The 19,216-nt window shown below is 39.1% G+C and overlaps 1 protein-coding gene across 2 annotated transcripts; it reads left to right on the plus strand.

Annotated features, from left to right (window-relative positions):
- Positions 1-3,753: 3,753 nt before the first annotated feature.
- On the plus strand, positions 3,754-18,868 carry LOC144528739 (Y+L amino acid transporter 2). Of its 2 annotated transcripts, none has more exons than XM_078267529.1 (12): positions 3,754-3,892; positions 6,794-7,006; positions 7,313-7,488; positions 8,095-8,237; positions 9,307-9,432; positions 9,694-9,838; positions 10,755-10,878; positions 11,972-12,075; positions 12,225-12,321; positions 12,460-12,609; positions 15,285-15,468; positions 16,238-18,868. In XM_078267529.1, exons 2-12 carry the CDS (start codon positions 6,878-6,880, stop codon positions 16,330-16,332), a joined length of 1,473 nt encoding a protein of 490 aa, XP_078123655.1. In that variant the 5' UTR covers positions 3,754-3,892; positions 6,794-6,877; the 3' UTR covers positions 16,333-18,868. The 2 variants fall into 2 exon arrangements, with proteins under 2 accessions (XP_078123655.1, XP_078123654.1); XM_078267528.1 differs by having other exon boundaries at positions 3,755-3,892; positions 6,601-7,006.
- The last annotated feature ends 348 nt before the right edge of the window (positions 18,869-19,216 follow it).

The raw sequence follows: 19,216 nt of genomic DNA on the forward strand, positions 1-19,216 counted from the left end.
TGAACATGGGTTGACAGTTTCATTTCGATAATACGATCATTGCCTACTCTAATATACCGTTGAGCTGCAACGATAATATTAATGACTAATTTGTTTTAGTAGCCTAATTTAAAAAAAATCCCTTGGTCCAGCTTCTCAATTGTGAGGATTTGATATATTTAAAGGGATATTTCACCATTGGAAAGATGAATATATCTTTAAATTGGGTCACTTATGTAGTAGAAATGTGAAAACGTTTTAGAAATTGGTGGCTTCTAGGCCGAGAAAAGCCAGAAAATGTGTTTTTGGCTCATGTGGATGAAATACACCAAATCCCAGAATGCACTTGCTTCGCTGCTTTAGAGTCCACTCCCAAGCCACGCCTACCGTTTACAGACAGACAGACAGACACACAGTGAGACAGTCAACTCAACTCAAGTGTGTTTTATTATCATTTCAACCATATACACGAAACAACGTTTTTCACCGTGGCTCAAGTGGTGTTACACATTTAAAATATATAAAAACGATATTATCTAAAAACGACATACGAAACAGGCTACATTTAGTGCACACACATTATAGGCTCCGTAAAGTTCAGCTAAGCATACTAGCATTAGCGCTTGGTGGGCTGTAAACACAGAGTATAAACACAGCCATAAATTTGGGTGGAATGTAGAATGGTCGGAATTTAACAGTCACAAACTCCACCAGCAGTTAGCAGTTAGTTGGATACAAGCACCCCATTTCTGCACCAGTCCGTGTTAACACAGCCCACCTCCACTAGTCTTACCTGGCGACAGAGCAGCAGGCCTGGTACCTGGATTTTGTTCAGCCATGTTTCCACAACAACAAAAACACAGCAGTCTCTGAACTCGCGTTGAGAGTTTTGTTGAAGTTGGATGTAGTCCAGTTTGTTGTCTAATGAGCGGACACTTGCAAGCAGGATTGATGGAACAGGTGGCCGGCTAGCGTTAGCTTTCCACCTAGCTGCTTTCCACTCCTGCACACCGCTGTTGAGGTCCCTTTCCCCGGCTAGCGGCATCGGGCGACACCGCAGGCTGAGGTGCTGGTCTCCGTAGCAGGCGAAGCTAGCGTAGTGTGTCGAGTATTCGGTCTGTAATAAAGTGTCCTGTATATTCTCCGATCTGTACCAATGTATGTATGTAAGTTTGAATGCACATAATTGTTGTAAAAGTTTTCTGCTGAAAAGACAGAGCTCCCTGTTAGCGAAGCTTCAAGATGGCTGACACTCGTTTTGCTTCGGCAACCTTCGGGTAAAGACGACAGTCCAACCCTCTATGGGCGGGTTGAAAACATGCGGAAGTAGCTCCTAGTACTGGCTGTAGTCCATTGGCTCTGGGCAAAAAATCTTCCGATGGCGCAAAAATTGTCATTTTCCGTCATCGGAAGATTTTGTCCAGACCCACAATACAGAGATCTCTGGTCTCAGGGAGACATGAGGGAGGGAAGCACCGAAAATACTACCGTGTTTCTACTGATACAAAGCTTAATGCTAAATCGGTGAAGTATCCCTTTAATGTCATAGACCTGTGTGATAAACTAAATCTCTTGCATCCCTATTTTTTCATTATTAGGCTACTGTAAAGCACTTTGTAACATAATTTAAATTATAAGTGCTATTTAAATGTAGGCGTATTCTAGTTGTAACAGCCTATCATATAATACATTCAGCTGAATACATTTCTGTTTTGTGGAATCTAATATGATAAAGCTGTAAATCGTGTAATTCCCCACAACACACCCAACATGATGCGCCACATTTTGAAAGCCTTGATTGTGAAATTACGTACAGGAAGTCTCAACATAAAATCTGATTGGCTTGACACTGAGTCAGTAATGAGCGTTTATGTGCCTCCTAGAGCATATTAGCTACCATAGGCCTACTCCCTTGACGCGCCTCTCCTAACCAAAGGTCTACAAATCCAATGTCCCCTTGTAATGGAGAGTTCAGGCCCTCAACAGTGGGTGTTTCCCTCTTTGTTTCTGTGGTAATGAGCAGGACGTAGCCTACAGAACAGCCACAGTCTCTGTCCATGGTACTGAAAGAGGAATAATTACTCACAAACTTATTTAGATTTAGCATACTTTCTTCTTCTTTTTTAACATTTTCATAAAATTTCGATTTAGGGCCTTGCAATCCTAAACATGCAAAGTGATGCCTTTCTAGGAGAATCAGGCTGAAGCTGAATTACAGTTTTCATCCACGGCCTAAATCCTAATTCATGCAAACAGGCAAAAGAAAAATCATACCAATCATCATCACCTTTTGTGACTGCAGAAAATACTCACGGTCAAACCATAACATACCAAATAAGTGGATGGAATCATTAAAATAATCACTAGGTGGCAGCAAATCTCAAGTTAGGCTATTAGCTGGAGGAATGCATGGTTTAAGAGAATCTTACAACACATACCCTCCAGTATATAATCATTCATTGTATACTAAAACCAAGCTTCATTCAGACAGACATTTAGAAACTTTAATTCATAGGTGTTTGCAGGTATCAGCATGTTTGTGCTAGTTTGATTGACAACTGAATCTATGCATGATATAGGGAACACAAAGTATGACCACAGTTCATAACTTCAACGGCACGTTCCTTATCAAAAGGCGTGTGTTTGCATAGATTAATCGTAGGCTACTGTTTATTTAAAACGATACACAAATTGAAGATGACCTTGTGACTAATCATTGATTAACCAGAACAGAGGTTTTTAGTTGTGGTTTGTAATAATGCTATAGATATGGTATACACATTCAAAGAACACGCAGATAAAACAATTCAAGTTGGGGTACAAGAAGAGAAAAAAAAGTTGAGTCTTTCAAAAACATAAATTGCTTTACAAAAGACAACCAAGAACCAGGCCGCAAAAATATTAACAAGATTAAAATGAAGTGCAGTTGAACATGAAAATAAAAGAACAAATGCAGTATAAGCACAGGATTAAAACGACTTAAATTGATGCTAATCTAAAATAGTGTGTTTTATTGGGAGATTTAAATATAGAGAATAAGTAGATCAGCTATAGATAAAAAAAAAACTCAAGAGTGGCACGCCTTGTACACAAATGCGCTGAGCCGCTGGTAATAATCTATAGCATCATATATCATTAATGATACACACATGCTATGCTTGAAATGAATTCAATCATATAATACGTCTTGTTTTATGTAAAAAGAAACTATAAATGCCAAATAAATGTATTGCAGTAAAAAGTACAATATTTCCCTCTGACATGCAGTGGAGTAGAAGTAGGCTACAGTAGCAAAAAATGGAAATACTGAAGTAAAGTACAAGTACCTCAAAACTGTACTTAATTATAGCTACTTGTGTAATGCATAGTTCTTTTCCACTGATTGTGACAAACAAAAACTTGTGCAGCTTTAATAAAAGTATTTTTGCCCACATGGCCCTCTGTATATAGGCTAGTTAATTATAGATAATGAGTTTGTGTGTAGTGTGTAGCTTGGGTTTTGTTTGTAGGTGTCATTTTCATAGACATATATCATTTCGGTATTCATTTTACTCGTCCAGAAATGCAGTAGATAAGCTCCATTAAAACAAAACATGATCTGGACCTCGCTAATTTCAAAACCCTGGCTACGGCCCTGCATACAGTCAAGGTATTAATGTTTGCGCAGCAGCGCAGTACGTGAGCGTCTCTGTTGAGGGATGGAAAAAACGTCACAATCGTTGTCATCTTTCTGTCAGGGGGCGGGGCCAACCATCCTTTGGCGGTAATGATGATGATGATGAGGAGGAGTTTAGCTGCTGCAGATGTTTGTTCACTGCCTGTGGACTAAGTAACCAGCTAAAGTTGGTCCATCGAATCTGAAACACGGCACATGGGTTGCTGCTCCATTGGGAAAAAAGACGGCAGCACAAGGGTAACTAGTTCCTATGATATTTTATTTTGGGGTACATTCATAATCTCTTTAAATTCTGTCCGAAGCTAGTAAATGGCACGAAGGCGAAGCGTTTCCATATAGCTAAAGTTATATCACAGACTACGTTAGCATCAACAGCATCAAGTATGTTATAACGTTATCAATTGCTCAGCTAGCTTTGTTAGCTTTATATCACATTGCAGCACAGTGAATTTAAACGGTTTAGATGGGTAACGTTACCAGTGTTAGCTAGTGAATTAACGTAGTGAAACACGTTTCAATTGATTCCTTACTCTCCTCTTGATCAGGTGTCGGGCCAGTGCTAACAAGGCTAACAATCATCCATCCGGCGCTAATCACTAACAGCAAGAAGTAACGTTAATGGTGGTGTGTTGAGTGGAATGACAGGAGTGGGTGCTTAAGTTAACATTTCTAGTCACACGCGTGCAGTAAACCTTGAAACACAATTGTCCGTGTCCACATTTCACATCCCCATCCTGTCTGCGCTCTCACCGTAGTTCAGTTTTAAAACTTGTCTAACGTTATATAGGCCTATAAAGATAACGTTTCCTCCTATATCCAATAAGCTGTTGCGTTAACAGCAAAGTTTAATAACATAGTGATGGTTATCCTGTGTTTCACTAATGAACAGGTGATAAATAAACATCAACTGTAGTTGTGAATGGAGAATATAATCATTTCATCCACAGAGATGTCTTCTTTGAGTTTATGAACAGGGGCACCTAGTGCAGCAGCCATGTTGGCTCAAGCAGGCAGACCAGACGATAGCCTAATTTCATTGGTCCATTAATGGGACACATGGCGCCTGTCCCTCACAGATCCATTACTATGTTTTTGCTAGTGTTTGGCAAACATGAAACGGGAAAGCAATCAAATCTTAACAGCTGTGAATCCGCAACTAGGTCTTTTTACTAGGTGAATGACTGAAGTTAGTAAGTTAGAGTCAGTTTTTGGTCAGTTGATTAATATCCAGTGGTTTGTTATACTACTTAGTAGTTATACTACTCGATAAAAATGGAGCACAGAGTGAACTTTGCCATCAGAAATAATGTATTTGTTTGGAAAGCAGAAAGGGGTTACAGTGTGCACCACCATCACTTTCTGTGACTGTTCAGACAGTTTACTAGTGATTTAATACACCGGAGCATGCTCTCCAAACACTGTCAATTTAGGAACTATTCAAATGTATACTAAGAAAAAGGCTAGGGTAGTCATTGAAGATCCAACCACCCGGGTAACAGCCTTTTCCCTCTGTTGAGGTTGGGTAGAAGGTACCAGATAAACCGGACCAGCACTGAGAGGCTCAGGAGGAGCGTCTACCCTTAGGCCACTAGGATCCTAAATCAGGACACTACCTAAGACTGCCTTGCTAGCATTAGTTCTGATTTCATTCAGTCTATGGTTTGGCCACATTCTTTAAGGTATAATATGAACATCACTGCCGTGCAACAATCTGAAAAGATCGTTTTATTCCTCTGAAATGCTGCTTTGTACGGCGTACAACAGTCAAGTGATACTTCAAATCACATTTGCCTTTAAGAAACAACCTGCTTGGCAAGTTGAAACCTAACTCTTCCTCTTCCTGCTATATCAAGCAAGCTACAGATCTACAGACAACCCAATCCAGGTTTGCTGACAGAATTGCTGTCCTAGACCTGGAATGTGTTGACAAGTCCAAGAATGCTTATTAATACCAGGGTTAGTCTATAAGACCTTTTCACAGATGTAAAGATACGGTAAACATTCTAAATGGACCCAAGTTGATTTCTTGTTGCAGTATATGTGAATGTCATCAACTGACAGGAAGTTGACAAAGGGCCAGGCTGTTGCCTAGCAATGGAATTTCATTGAAAAGGTCTATACAAATACAAAGGAATATAAACAAATGTCATTATTCAGATAATGTATCAAGGTGCAGATCACATGATAACACCAGGTTTAAATTCTGTTGTAAGTTTTTGGAAAGACAAAGCACCACAAACTTGCACGACCACCTTGGAGTTATCAAACCCATGAAAACAACCATCTCTGCCAATGGACCTGTGGTATCACCACAAGTTCTTTACAGGCTTACAGAAGCGATATGTTTAATTGAAAATGGTTTAAATGGTAAGATGGATGCCGTGCCCTATAGCAGTAATGCACATATATTTAGTTACACAGTTGTAGTGTAAACTATCAAGTTTTCTTCCTCAAGTTCCAATGTGTCTTTACCTTATTTGTACAGTTGCTTTCACAAATACAAGTTTAGTTATTTTTAAGTTGTGATAGACTCTGTTTTTCAGGTCAGCACCATCTTTGGAATGATGCTCTTCATGAACTGTAACCATCACATTTGGTTTGGCTTGACATCAAGTTTTTTCAAATTTGTTTCAATTGTTTAATAATGTAAAACCACCCTTACTTAAAACACTTTTTTTGTGGTTTCTGTAGCGGCCTTGTCCCTTACTTACTGGTTTTTATATATGCAAAGCACCTCCATAAATCTAAAAAGGCATCAGTTTAATCCATCCTCTCATTCATTTCCCATTTACAGTGACTCCATTTGCCCCTAAGTGTCCATTAGGCAATATAGGGGTACCTATGACACACTCTCAGATCACTTACTCCGTCTCCGTTTCCTCTCGGCAAAACTGAGATGTGTAAAGCACTTCTGTGACACTGTGTTTTTTTTATTTTTCTTACAGATTATCCCAATGAAAAATTACTCCTCAGATTCAACAATGGCGGTTTAAAACGGGCATAGTCTCAGCCTTCCAGTTACACTCCCACCTCCCTTTCTCTTCTCCTAGTCTACACCCATTTCTTCATTTTGTCCAATATTTTATTGCTCTCTTCTTTCTCTTCCTTGTCTCATTGACTCTGACCTGGTTCTGCCAGGAATCAGTCCGTCCTCTTTATCACTCCTCGTCGCTTATTTGTTACTTCCACTGAGTTGAGGCTGAAGACTGTAAATCCCTCAAAATGGTTGCTGAGGTAGACTCAGGGTCTCAGGGCAGCGGTGTACGGCTGAAGCAGGAGATTTCCCTCCTCCACGGGGTCTGTCTCATCGTGGGAAATATGATAGGCTCCGGTATCTTCGTCTCACCTAAGGTAAGAGTCACTGCTCTGTTAGCCCGATTTATTTGCCCTGATTTAACTAAAACTTAAAATGTATTTTTATATCAACAAAATGAAAATAGTTTCTTGCTATTTGATCGTAAAATGCATTGTATTTTTCAAACATTAAATCTGAAATGAGTATTTATTGAGTAATGTTGAGGGTTTATTTCTTCATCTTGTTTGGTCTGCACCAGAGTTCAATTGACAGCTTTCACATCACCCTAAACAAACTGAAACTAGGGACCTTTTGAAATTAGTTTTATGCTCTATAGTCTTTCCTCATTTCTTGTCCTGCAGGGAGTTCTTAAGTACACAGGCTCGTTTGGCCTGTCCCTGGTAGTGTGGGCCATTGGAGGGATATTTTCAGTGTTTGGAGCGCTATGCTATGCTGAGCTGGGTACTACCATCCGTAAATCTGGTGCTTCCTATGCCTACATCCTGGAGGCTTTTGGAGGTTTCTTGGCTTTTATTCGGTATATAATTCTTTTACTCTTATTTTTTTTATTTTTAACACATACCACGTTCTTTCAAGTCTACCAAACATTTCACACTTCGCATTGTTTTTATACCGCTCCTGAAAAAAGACAAATTTTATAATCTCACCATAAATTATTTGCTATATCCATGATTAGAAAGGAGCTAGATGAAGACAAACATCTCATTTTAGAGAGAGAGAGAGAGAGAGAGAGAGAGAGAGAGAGAGAGAGAGAGAGAGAGAGAGAGAGAGAGAGAGAGAGAGAGAGAGAGAGAGAGAGAGAGAGAGAGAGAGAGAGAGAGAGAGAGAGAGAGAGAGAGAGAGAGAGAGAGAGAGAGAGAGAGAGAGAGAGAGAGAGAGAGAGAGAGAGAGAGAGAGAAAACACAGTAGCCACACACAGTTATGGTATGTCCTTTGCTATATTAACATATTTTCTTTCATGGAAGTGTTAGTTAGTGGAGGCAGTTCACTAACGTCAGAGATTATTATTATTATTCAAGCATGTGCAGTACAGAATAAAAAAAAAAAAAAAATTGGGAAAGCCATTTTTCCAACAAAAGATGTTATATTTATGAATTATAATTAAGACTTATCACTTCTGTAGATTGTGGACGTCGTTGTTGATAGTTGAGCCTGCTTGTCAGGCAGTGATAGCTCTGACCTTCTCCAACTACCTGGTTAAGCCCTTCTACCCCAGCTGTCCAGCGCCCTATGTTGCCGTCCGCCTCATCGCTGCTGCCATCATATGTAAGGCGTGTGTGTGTGTGTGTGAGATGAACAAAATGCTGATCGTCTAATGTGCATCATGCAATGCAACTGTATAATTGCACTGTTCAGTCGGTGCTTAAAGACGTCATGAAAACCACAAGTCTAAATAAAATCAATCACAGTATGTTCAGGTGTTGGACCTGTTTTCGGCATGGGTTGCTAAATTGCCTTTTCATTTGCACCCTGCTTGTGTACTGTTGTGTTTACAATGACGTTTTTATTTAATTTGAGGTAACTAGCTGCTGTAAGTTCATGTTCACCTTCTATGTGACTCCTGTTAAGTCAATTGCAAACTGTTGAATGTTTGAGGAAGAGTTTCTCACAATATTTGAAAGGGAACAGCCACATGTTTATAAGGAAACGCTGTGTTAAAATGCTCTGTAGTTGTTAAACCATGCATGCTGCATTTAATTATATAACGCACTTCTATGTGGTTAGCCTTGGGTGCTTTTCCAAACATAGCTGCTTAATTTAGTCTTTGTTTCCATAACATTTGAGGGATTTATGTGCAGCTACACTTGATTTCTTCTTAATCCTACTGTGCTTAGTGAATGGCTATCCTAAAGCTTTGTGATGCTTTCAGATAAAGAGCATTTGAGAAGAATAACTGCAGTGTAAATACAGCTTTTTAACCTGCTGTAAAACCTGTTGGTTTTGTTTATGATCTATAGTTTAGATCTATACCCAAGTCTGAGCTGTGTGACAGGGAAGGGCCTCAAACTCAGTAATGGAAATCCCCTTGGATCTATAGAGTTTGTGCTTTACCACATATAAACAGTGCAAAACAGAATTTTGAAGTTGATAAATGAATTTACTCATGCCCTTATCCCACTTAATAACAAATATTCAGTATATGATTGTATATCTCAGTCCTCTTTTCATTGGCTTTCATTATAAAAAATGAATTAGAATTACAGACATTAAATAAATCAAGACACATTTTCTTCAGAAGTTCTTGACTTTTAAATTTGAATCTGTGCTTTATCTACTCCCCACTGCTTGTGTCCACAATGTTAACTGCTGTTTTCTTACTGTTTCTCTCTATCAGGTCTGCTGACTAGTGTGAACTGTATGAAAGTGAAATGGGGTGCTATTCTTCAGGTCATCTCCACTGTAGCCAAGGTCCTAGCTCTCATTGTCATCATCATTACTGGCCTGGTTAAGCTGGGACAAGGTAGGATGTCCTTGAAACTTTGTATTATTCCAACACCACTGCTCTGACTTTACTGAAAATTGAAGAGATGAAGCACAAGATTGCTATGATTTCTTATCTATTACTAAACTGCTTCAGGCTTGTGTATATAAAAGGCCGGGCACACTAGTTATCTGTATATTTATAAAAAATAATGAAGGCATCAACTGGATTAAATATTCTTGGATGATGAAAGCAAAAAAATGTTAACACTTCTCATGTAACAACCCTGTGTTGGTGTAGGTTTTGACCAGAACTTTGATGACTCATTCAAAGGCTCCAAACTGGACCCTGGTAACATGGCCTTGGCCCTCTATTCAGCACTCTATTCATACTCGGGCTGGGACACACTCAACTTTATCACGGAGGAGATCAAAAACCCAGAGAGGTATGGAGTCTTGTATTTCAGAAAGATTTTACAACAAGTTTTATTGATTGTAATTCCTGATGGTATTGCTTTTATTTAACCACATAACTGTACCCACTGTAAATCTAGTATTGCATAAATCTGACTTTAAAGTAATTCAGTACAGATCGCCCGTCAGGTACCCCCGACAATTTATGAGCTGTCGGTTATCAAACAGGCACAAAAAATTGTTTTTGATCCGACCCACATACTTCACCCAGAATTTCAGCTTTTACCCTCTGGTAGAAGATTCAGGGTTCCTAAATGCAGGCTAAACCGATGTAAACACTCATTTGTGCCTATATCTATTAAGCTTATCAACACTAACATGTAGGGTGGCTGGGTTGTGCACTATGTCATCGTGCAATAAGTAGGTTATTGGGGTTATGCAGTATGTTAGTGGTGCAATACATGGGCTGTTGGATTGTTCAATATGTCATTGTGTACTGCATAGGTTATGTGGAAATGTGTAATTTGTGCAATATGTAGGCTATTTGGGTTGTGCATGATGTCAGTGCATTGTCATTTTGTGCAATACGTACAGGGTTGTTCAATGAAAAACTGCCACTGAAAGGAGTTAATGTGCTTACTATATAAATTAGGTACCTGTCTAATGTATATGAGAGCATGTTTTGTGTTGCATGAGAGTATGTGTAGAGAGATGCTTATTTTCTGTATTTTGTGTACTTTCACAAGTCACCATGCCCTCATTTTACCCAGTAGAAACGGTATGCTTCACAGATACAGATGAACTGTAAGAATTTGTGGATTCTCTTTCTGAAGCTTTTAGTACTACATGTGTGTGTTGTAGCAATTCTTTTTCTCAGCTCTCTTCAGTAAATATTTAAGACACAACTGAGAGCCTTGAGTTGATGAAAACCACTTTTCTCATTTTCAGGAATCTGCCCTTGTCCATCGCTATTTCCATGCCCATTGTCACTGTGATCTACATCTTGACAAACGTAGCTTACTACGTTGTCATGGATGCAGACAAAGTGCTCAGCAGCGAAGCCGTTGCTGTGGTGAGTAACTTTCATGCATTTTCCTACACTGCACTACAGAACCTGCATATGAGCAGAAAACAAATCCAGCAGTATGTGTGCATCCTGATATCTACCCATAAACTCTATTAGTACTTTACATCACAAAGGCTTATCCAAATTGACGGCATCTGCTCAGCCTCATTGGGGCAGCAGGTTGTGATCTTTACTTCCTGTCTTCTGCTGTCATCTCTTTTAGTCTGGCTGGCACTAGTGTCTGGCTCAATGCTCACTTTTGGTTATCTGTGACTGCAGGAGTCTAGATGATGGCAGGAACCTCATTTAGCTAAAGAGGTTAGCGCCTCACACAGGAACATGGGGAAGTTAATGATGTGATTAGCCCATTGGAGGAGGAAGCTGGTATTTGATCATATTTAGTGTTCATTCTAATGGTTTACTAATGTTCCAACAGGCCACAGGCTGTGTGCGCTCTTGAATTTAAGACACAGCTAATATTTCTGCAAACCTCGTGATGATGACATATCAGTGCTGAGGTGCACTTTTGGCTCTCTGATATCCACCTGTCATGTGCAGACAGCCGAATAGCACTTGTCAAAGTATGAAATTACTAAGTAAATAACAAAATCCACTTCAGTCACTTAGCTTTTTCTCAGCCAAAGACCCCAAATGGTACAGCACTACAACATCTTGCCAAATCTCTTTGTTGCAGAGGTAATTCCTGCTGTTATCTCTCCCCTATTTCTTGCCTTCATTCATAACTGGTTGAGATTAAAAGCGGAGGTTACAGGTGGCCAGTGTTGGTAGTTTTTTTTTTTAATTTTTTTTTTTAGGAACTACACTGACCTACATGTGGGGAGTGTTTAACATATTTAGATCAGTAAATTAAAATATCTTTTAATTATAGGCGCAAACCAGTATGCCCTTATAAGTCACATTATTACTAATCCTATGATTTGAGTTGCGTTTTACAGATTTAAATATGGAACATCAGAGTAATCAACTGTTTATACTGTTATTTGCGAACACTCTTATCCTGCGTTTTAACGTTAAGGGCCAATGATCTTACTAGTAAATCCATATGAGCAATAAGAAACTTTGTTGGATGTCTCCTCAGACATTTGCAGATGAGGTGCTGGGCTGGGGTCGATGGCTGATCCCCCTGTCTGTGGCCATTTCCTGCTACGGAGGCCTCAACTCCTCCATCATCGCTGCCTCCAGGTCATTACATACATACAAACACACCTGTATACAGATATATGCCATTCTACAAAATCCTATTTCTGCCTGTAATGTTTTGAATTTTAAGATGTCAGCAACACTATGAGAAAACATGGTGAAGTGTTTTCACCGTTTTGTTTTTCCTGCAGGTTGTTTTTTGTCGGTTCCAGAGAAGGCCACCTGCCTAATGTGCTGTGCATGATCCACATAAAGCGTTTCACACCAATTCCTGCCCTGCTTTTCAACGTTAGTATCACATATTTTTGTGTCTTGAAATCAAATTGTGTATTTGGTTGTTTTGATCAACTCTGGATGCCTGTATCCCCGGTGTGTGCTTTTTACCAAACTCAATGTTTTTGTGTGTTTGTGATCTTCACTTTTCAGGGTGGCATGTCTCTGTTCTACCTGTCTGTGCCTGATGTTTTCCAGTTGATCAACTACTTCAGTTTCAACTACTGGTTGTTCATCGGCCTGTCAATAGCCAGCATGATCTACCTTCGCGTCAAAGCTCCTGATATGCACCGACCTGTAAAGGTAAAGAACTGATGCAGCAGGAGTGCTGATGCGCATGTTTAAGAATCCTTGTGACTGTGCCTTCCAGGCACCCATGAGTTTCCCTGCATCAGTGTAGTATGAAACATGCAGACACGTACAATTAAAGTCAGACAGGGACCCACAGGGACCAACAAAAAAATACAGCCTTTTTCTCACAAAGTTCCTGGTAAATTACTAGGGGACCATTCGGTATTTATGGAATGGACCACCGGAGGAAAATGGGGGAGGGTCATGTCTTTTTATTCTTTGTTGAGGGGAGGGTCACCCAAAAAAACTTTAGTCTTGAGGGGGGGGTGGTCACCCAACTTTTGTATTTATGAAAACAGCTAAATTTCAAAGTGGCTTGTTTGGTGCATATTTTTTCATGTAGATCTTAGTCTCGGCCCTCCTTCACATGACCAGATATAATATAAAGATAAATATCTTAAATAACACAAAACAACTAAATGGTGGTAGGTAATGCATCAGATTTCATATACTGCTTTAGTAAAAAAAAAAAAAAAATATTACCTGGCTGATGATGAAGCAGTAGGACGCAAAAAACGAAAATTACTGTTACACTAGTCTGGACATCTTGCCGTGCCAACCTTGCAATAAAGGTTTCCTAAATGCCAGTTTGTGATGTCAGCTTACTAATTGATTGCGGGTTTTGTGTAGACTTTTATACGTGTATTCCACTTTGTTTAAACGGCAAAGTGGAGAGGCCTCGTTCACCTGTTTGGAGCTGGCTGGTGAATGTGACGCTCTTATAGGCCTTGCTGGATACACCGTGACTCTGTTTGTGGATCTACTGATCGCTGTGGATTACTTTTTTTTTTTTTTTTTTCCCGTGTCATTGGATTACGGCAAAATACGGATCTTTTTTCTCAACGTGTCTTAACGTTTTATGTTGTGACTGCGCTTCGTTTCTGCGTTTGGAGAGGCATCTCAACAGACTGTAGGTCCAACACTGATTGGTCACTGTTCCATTTTAGTTGAATTTAAGTGTTGGGGCATATCGCCACCGTCTATTGCGTTCCAAGACAGCCGTGCCGCGATTGGATTTCATAAGGGCGAATTCTTAAATTGTTACAATGTAATTTAAAATCTGCTTTAAAAATAAACACATATGTTTTGGAATATAATGCTCCTCTTCGGCAGCTTTACCTATGTGCTAAATATACGACTGAGGAAGCCTAGTGACGAGTCCATAGCAACCAGTGTTGAATTGTTATTTCCCATTGTCCTTTGCTGAATGGTCTCAATGTTTTATTGTTTTATTTCAGAGGAGTAACTTAGTATTTGAAGTAACGTAGAAAGTGTGCATTTAGTTCCCATGCTTATTGTGTTTCCACAACAATGTCAGTGAATAAATCTACTGAAATGGCCACCACACCATAACAGAGGAGTGGGATGTGTAAGATGAGAATGCAGAGGTTAACTCGTGTGTGTCATGGCTGTAAAAAATCAAATGGTGTATGTACATCTTTGCTAAGCGCAAACTAGCACGTAAGGGGATGGTCATGCCTCTTTTTCAAATCATTTTGGAGGGTCATAGAAAAATGATTACAGGCGAGGGGAGGGTCAAGTCTTTTTAGCCTAAGGGTCCCAAAACTCCTCCAGTGATCCCTTAAATAAATAACGAACAGTCCCTAGGATAACTGTTTTATTGGCCAAGTGTGCTTTTGCATACAAGGAACTTTGACTCTGGTTTTCAGCAGCTTCTAGTAACAATCAAAACAGAAAAAAGTACCTGTGTGTGTGTATATATCACTTAAAACATAAAAGAAAGAGAAGGGGATTCAATAATAATAAATACAATACTGGTGGTAGGCTACAAGTCTGTTTCTTTGCAAAGTGTTCATTATAATATTCACTGACAGTCCCTGGACTGGGACAAAGAACTGACTGTAATGGTACTACAAAGGGAGAGGGGACTATTTACAAAGTCTCATGTTTACCTAACAAGTGTCCTTGTTCATGAGAGAGATGACCTGTGTCTAACTATAAATTTAGCAGTCTGGCTGAAGAGGTTCTAGACACCTGGACAAATATAAAAGAATGACTTTCCCCTTGCCATCACCCTGTTAGAGAGACGTATGCTGGGTAAACGGGGCCACCCTTTGGCCAAAGCTGTCACATCATGACATCTCTTAAGACTTAGATGCTGCGGCTGAACAGACAACTACTGTATATAAATAGTAAACATAAAAAGTAAGAAGATACACAAAGTTGCTATCTTTCCTCCAAAGGGATACAGTCAGATAGATAACATGCTATCTAAACTCTTTCAAGCGTTTAGACCTTTATTTACCTTATTTATTTAGTTTGTTTACCCATCAACAGTGCCTCCATTGCAGGCCGTACCAAGTGATAATGATGTTAATTATGATGTTTTGATTTTGATCACTCTGTTCATCAGATTCTCTTAGTAACCATAGAAGTGACTGCGCTGCAAACTGGCAGAGCAATTTAAGGCCAGTTAGAGCCATGATTAAATCATCAAAGGAATATGGTTCAAACTAATAATGTTTGTTAATGTTATTGTTTTAAGTTTAATCTTTCTACTTTTTTTTTTTTTTTCTCCCTGACCTTTTGCTACCCCATTCCTTTTTTTCTACTTCCACTTTACTTACTTTGCCCTTGTTATCCTGTCTTCCCTCCCTTCCCTTTAGCTGTCTTTGTTCTTCCCGATTGTCTACTGCTTGTGCAGTGTATTCCTTATAGTGGTTCCCCTCTTCAGTGACACCATCAACTCTCTGGTGGGAATTGCTGTGGCGCTGTCTGGTGTACCAGTCTACTTCATTTGCATCCACCTGCCACCCAGCTCCAGACCAGCCTTCCTCAGTAAAATGCTCAGTAAGAAGCATGTCATAGCAGTGGTCATGTTTGTTTTTGGGAGACCCTCATACTGTAGTCAAACAACTCTTTCAATGTTAAATTACATACAATTGTACTAAAGTACTGTTAAAATTAAAGCCTGATGATGAGATGGACTGGATTTTTAAGACCGATATTGATATTTGGGAGTTTTAAAAAATCTGATTACGATATAGGCACATAGTAATTTAAATTAAACACATAATACAACAAACAATCTTGATACGGAAACCTTGGATTTAAGAATTGTGACCAAGATACATACTGAGCGGCACATTTCACAGTTGAAAAATCAACTGTGCAATAGGCCAATATCTGCTGATATATTGGCCTGGCTCATTAATAACACCCAAAGTCCTGAGACATAAGCTGTAAAATTTCCCTGTGAATGAATGTGGTTGTGTGATGTTATTATGGATAACCTCTTAAAGTAGCTTACTAGTCTTACTGTAAGTTAGACCAGCTACCACATGTAAAAACTCCTTGTCTTAGTGTTAAGAGCTGAAGAGTGATTGAGATTAGTGTTTCAAAGTTCAGTGTAATATAGAGCCCCTATTCTGTAAAGGGTTCTGTAGTGTAAGTATAAAACCTGAAGTTGAAGAATTCCCCCCCATCAAATAATCTAATGCTGAAATGTTTAAATTAGAAATGCTTTAGGGCGACCCTACAATAGTTGTTTTAGTACTGTGTTTTCAAAGCTGATATCTCTGAGTTTAACCCTCCTTGTTTTTGTTTTTTGTCACTTCAGATAAGCTCTCTCTGTACACCCAAAAACTGTGCATGTGTTGTGTGGCCTCGCATGATATCGACCTGGACAATATAAACCCAGACAGGATGGAATGATGGAGCAACAAAGGCCTTGTGTGAAATGCTCCATACAGGAGGGATGGGAGAGGAAGAATGAACACAAAGGAAGCTGTGAGATGCAGACAATCAGGAGTTAGATAAGTACAGTCTGATTGATTAAAGAAGGATGAAGAAACTGAAGAGGTGAGCTTAACACACCTACTCTCCCCTCACACATGAGCCATATGTATAAAGGAGAAGGCTTTTGCTCTGAATGAATAGTGTACATGATAACCCTCCAACAACTTAGTGAAAGCTGAGCACATTCACATGTTTACACAATGCAGTGTTGGCTGTGCAATTCCCTCCACACTTGTGCCCATACACTGCAACACACACACACACACACACACACACACACACACACACACACACACACAAGCAAGCTGACCGAAAGCCTTAGGGGGACACTGCGACAAATGGAAATTAACAACCCGATCCAGAAGGTATTGACAAACAGGAGGTTGAAAAACACACAGAGGTGGATTTGAAAACTGCTTTACATGTGTTGCATCACATCTCTGGTGTTAACTAAGTAAGTTACTGTAGCTCATGTGAATTTGTGAAAGGTGAGCCTGGATGGTTAAAACCTTCTGACCCTTTTCAAAATGATGCTTGTGACCCCTCATCACTGGTTGCAAACGGTGATTTATTTTTTTTTCCTCCTTATTTGAACTTTTTTTTAGGGGCCTAAGATCATAAAATGAATTGGCCAAAAAAAAAAAAAACATTGATTAGAAAAAAAATCAGAAAAAGAAGCATTTTCAGTTTGATTACAATGGGGTGGGTCCCACTGCTTGCCCTGTAAAGGTTTGGATTGGTTTGCATCAACATCAGACAGGTAATTTGCCAGTGTGTGGTACTCATAAATGTATGTTTTTTTTTTTATAAAGAGTTTAAACATCAACTGTATTGGTGAGGCAGCCAGATGATGTCCAAAAATATTGTTCTCAGACTTGTTGACAGACCTCTGCAGCAAATTTGCACATCACATTTGCATTTTCTGTTTTGTTTGACAACTGCCTTGGTTATAGAAATGCTTTATTCTGATCTATTACTGAACTGGACCAAATGGAAAGATCTTTAGAGAGATTTACAAAAGTGCTGTTTTTTCCTTGCTGTTTGAACTAGCCTGTTCTGATGTGTCAGTTGAATATGAATATGACCATACATCCGTCACTAGATGCTTCCTGCTTTTGTTTCCACCTCAGTAATGCATGTGACATGTTTTAAATCCTTTGATTGCATCAGGGCTGTATTTGATTTCTGGTGCCTTCTAGTGGTAGCTAATAATAACTTCCAGGGACAAGCAATCAGATAGTGTCATTCCAGTCCATCTACAATTTGCATGTTTTTGTTGATGCTGTTATTGTCACCTTGTTCTCTCTTTTCAAACAAACACAAACTGGTGAGAGGAATGTAACTTAAGTGTTGGATATAAAAAAAAAAAAATGTTTTAAACATATGTGATTGTTTCTGGATTTAAAAAATGTACCTGCCAGACTCCTCTAGGTAAGGTTTGTCTTCAGTATGCAGTGTTTGTTGAAACAAGCCTCAGGATCAACCATGCTCATGGGCAGATGTTGCTGATATTTATGATCTTTCTTTTTTTTAGCCGCTCTTGTCTTTCGAGTTTGTATCACAAATGGGAGATTTAATGTAATTGTTGCCTTGTGAATATATCACCAACTTGGACCATTTAGTCAGCGTGCATAGCCAAAGGTCTTAAACAAGCTGATAGTTGGACCATCTTTCTGCTCACAGAGTGCAGTGGGCCAGTAGCAAAATGTCTGCTTTTTAGTGAGAAAATTATAGCTGTAGTGTGCTGAACTACAGGTAGAAATGAGTCAAACTTTGGTGTTTGTACTGTAGTCCTTAGGAACTCTATGTGCCTTCCGTTAGTGTGGTCTGCCAAAGGCCCGGTCTATTTTTGATATTGTAACGTACGTAGCTCTTGACCACAATCCTATTGACTCGTGGGTTTGCCAAATGTTTTTCAGGTGGTCGAGTAGCTTCACATCTTAGTAAAGGTCAGTTAACTCTCAACTAGAAGTAATCAGTCTTTTAGATTGAACCATATGCAGTGTCTTGAGTCAAGTACTTCCTCAACACCAGCCAATAGAAGCACACCGATATCTGTTTAATGTTGCTTTCTCTCTTTCATCATTTAAACAGTCACTTTTGTGTGTGTGTGTGTGTGTGTGTGTGTGAAGAAATTACCATATATCTGCAGTAAACTATTTCAGTGTATTTTCATATATTGCCATGTTATGAACTTATATAGCGTACTTACATGTCTTGAATGTTGTAGTATATTTGATGTGTTTCATTGGGTACCAAATACTGAATGTGTGTTTTCTGCTTGGGTTGTGTTTGACAAAGTTGTATATTTGTAGAAGTGTTTAAGTGCTTGCTTTGTTGACGTTTTTTTTTTTTTATTATTTAAACCAAATGGCAATATATGTTTTACAGTGAAGGACTGAGACAGAAGGTTGCTGTGTTTTAATTTGAATAAAGGCAAGTACAGAATGTTTCAGTGACTCTGACTCTTCTTATTCACTGTCCTCTACATACAGTAGGTTTGTCTTGAACCTCTGGTTGCAGTGGGCAGCTCACAGCCACTAGAGGTCATGGTCTTGTAACACTTCATGAAATCCTGTCAAACTGCAGTTTAGTGATCGGTCACTGTTGATTTAGCTCCAGGTACATGTAAATGGGTTGCTATAAACTGCATTGACGCTATCAACCAAAGTTTTTTTTTTTTTTAAGTTTAACAGAATGTGTTTCTATATTCCCATGTTTTTGCAGATAAAAAAAAAAATCATATCAAAGCAAACTAAATAATGCAGTACAAAATATCTTGTTCTGATAGTAACTTAGC

This window comes from Sander vitreus, chromosome 14, assembly GCF_031162955.1.
Source record: "Sander vitreus isolate 19-12246 chromosome 14, sanVit1, whole genome shotgun sequence".
NCBI classification, from domain to species: Eukaryota; Metazoa; Chordata; class Actinopteri; order Perciformes; family Percidae; genus Sander; species Sander vitreus.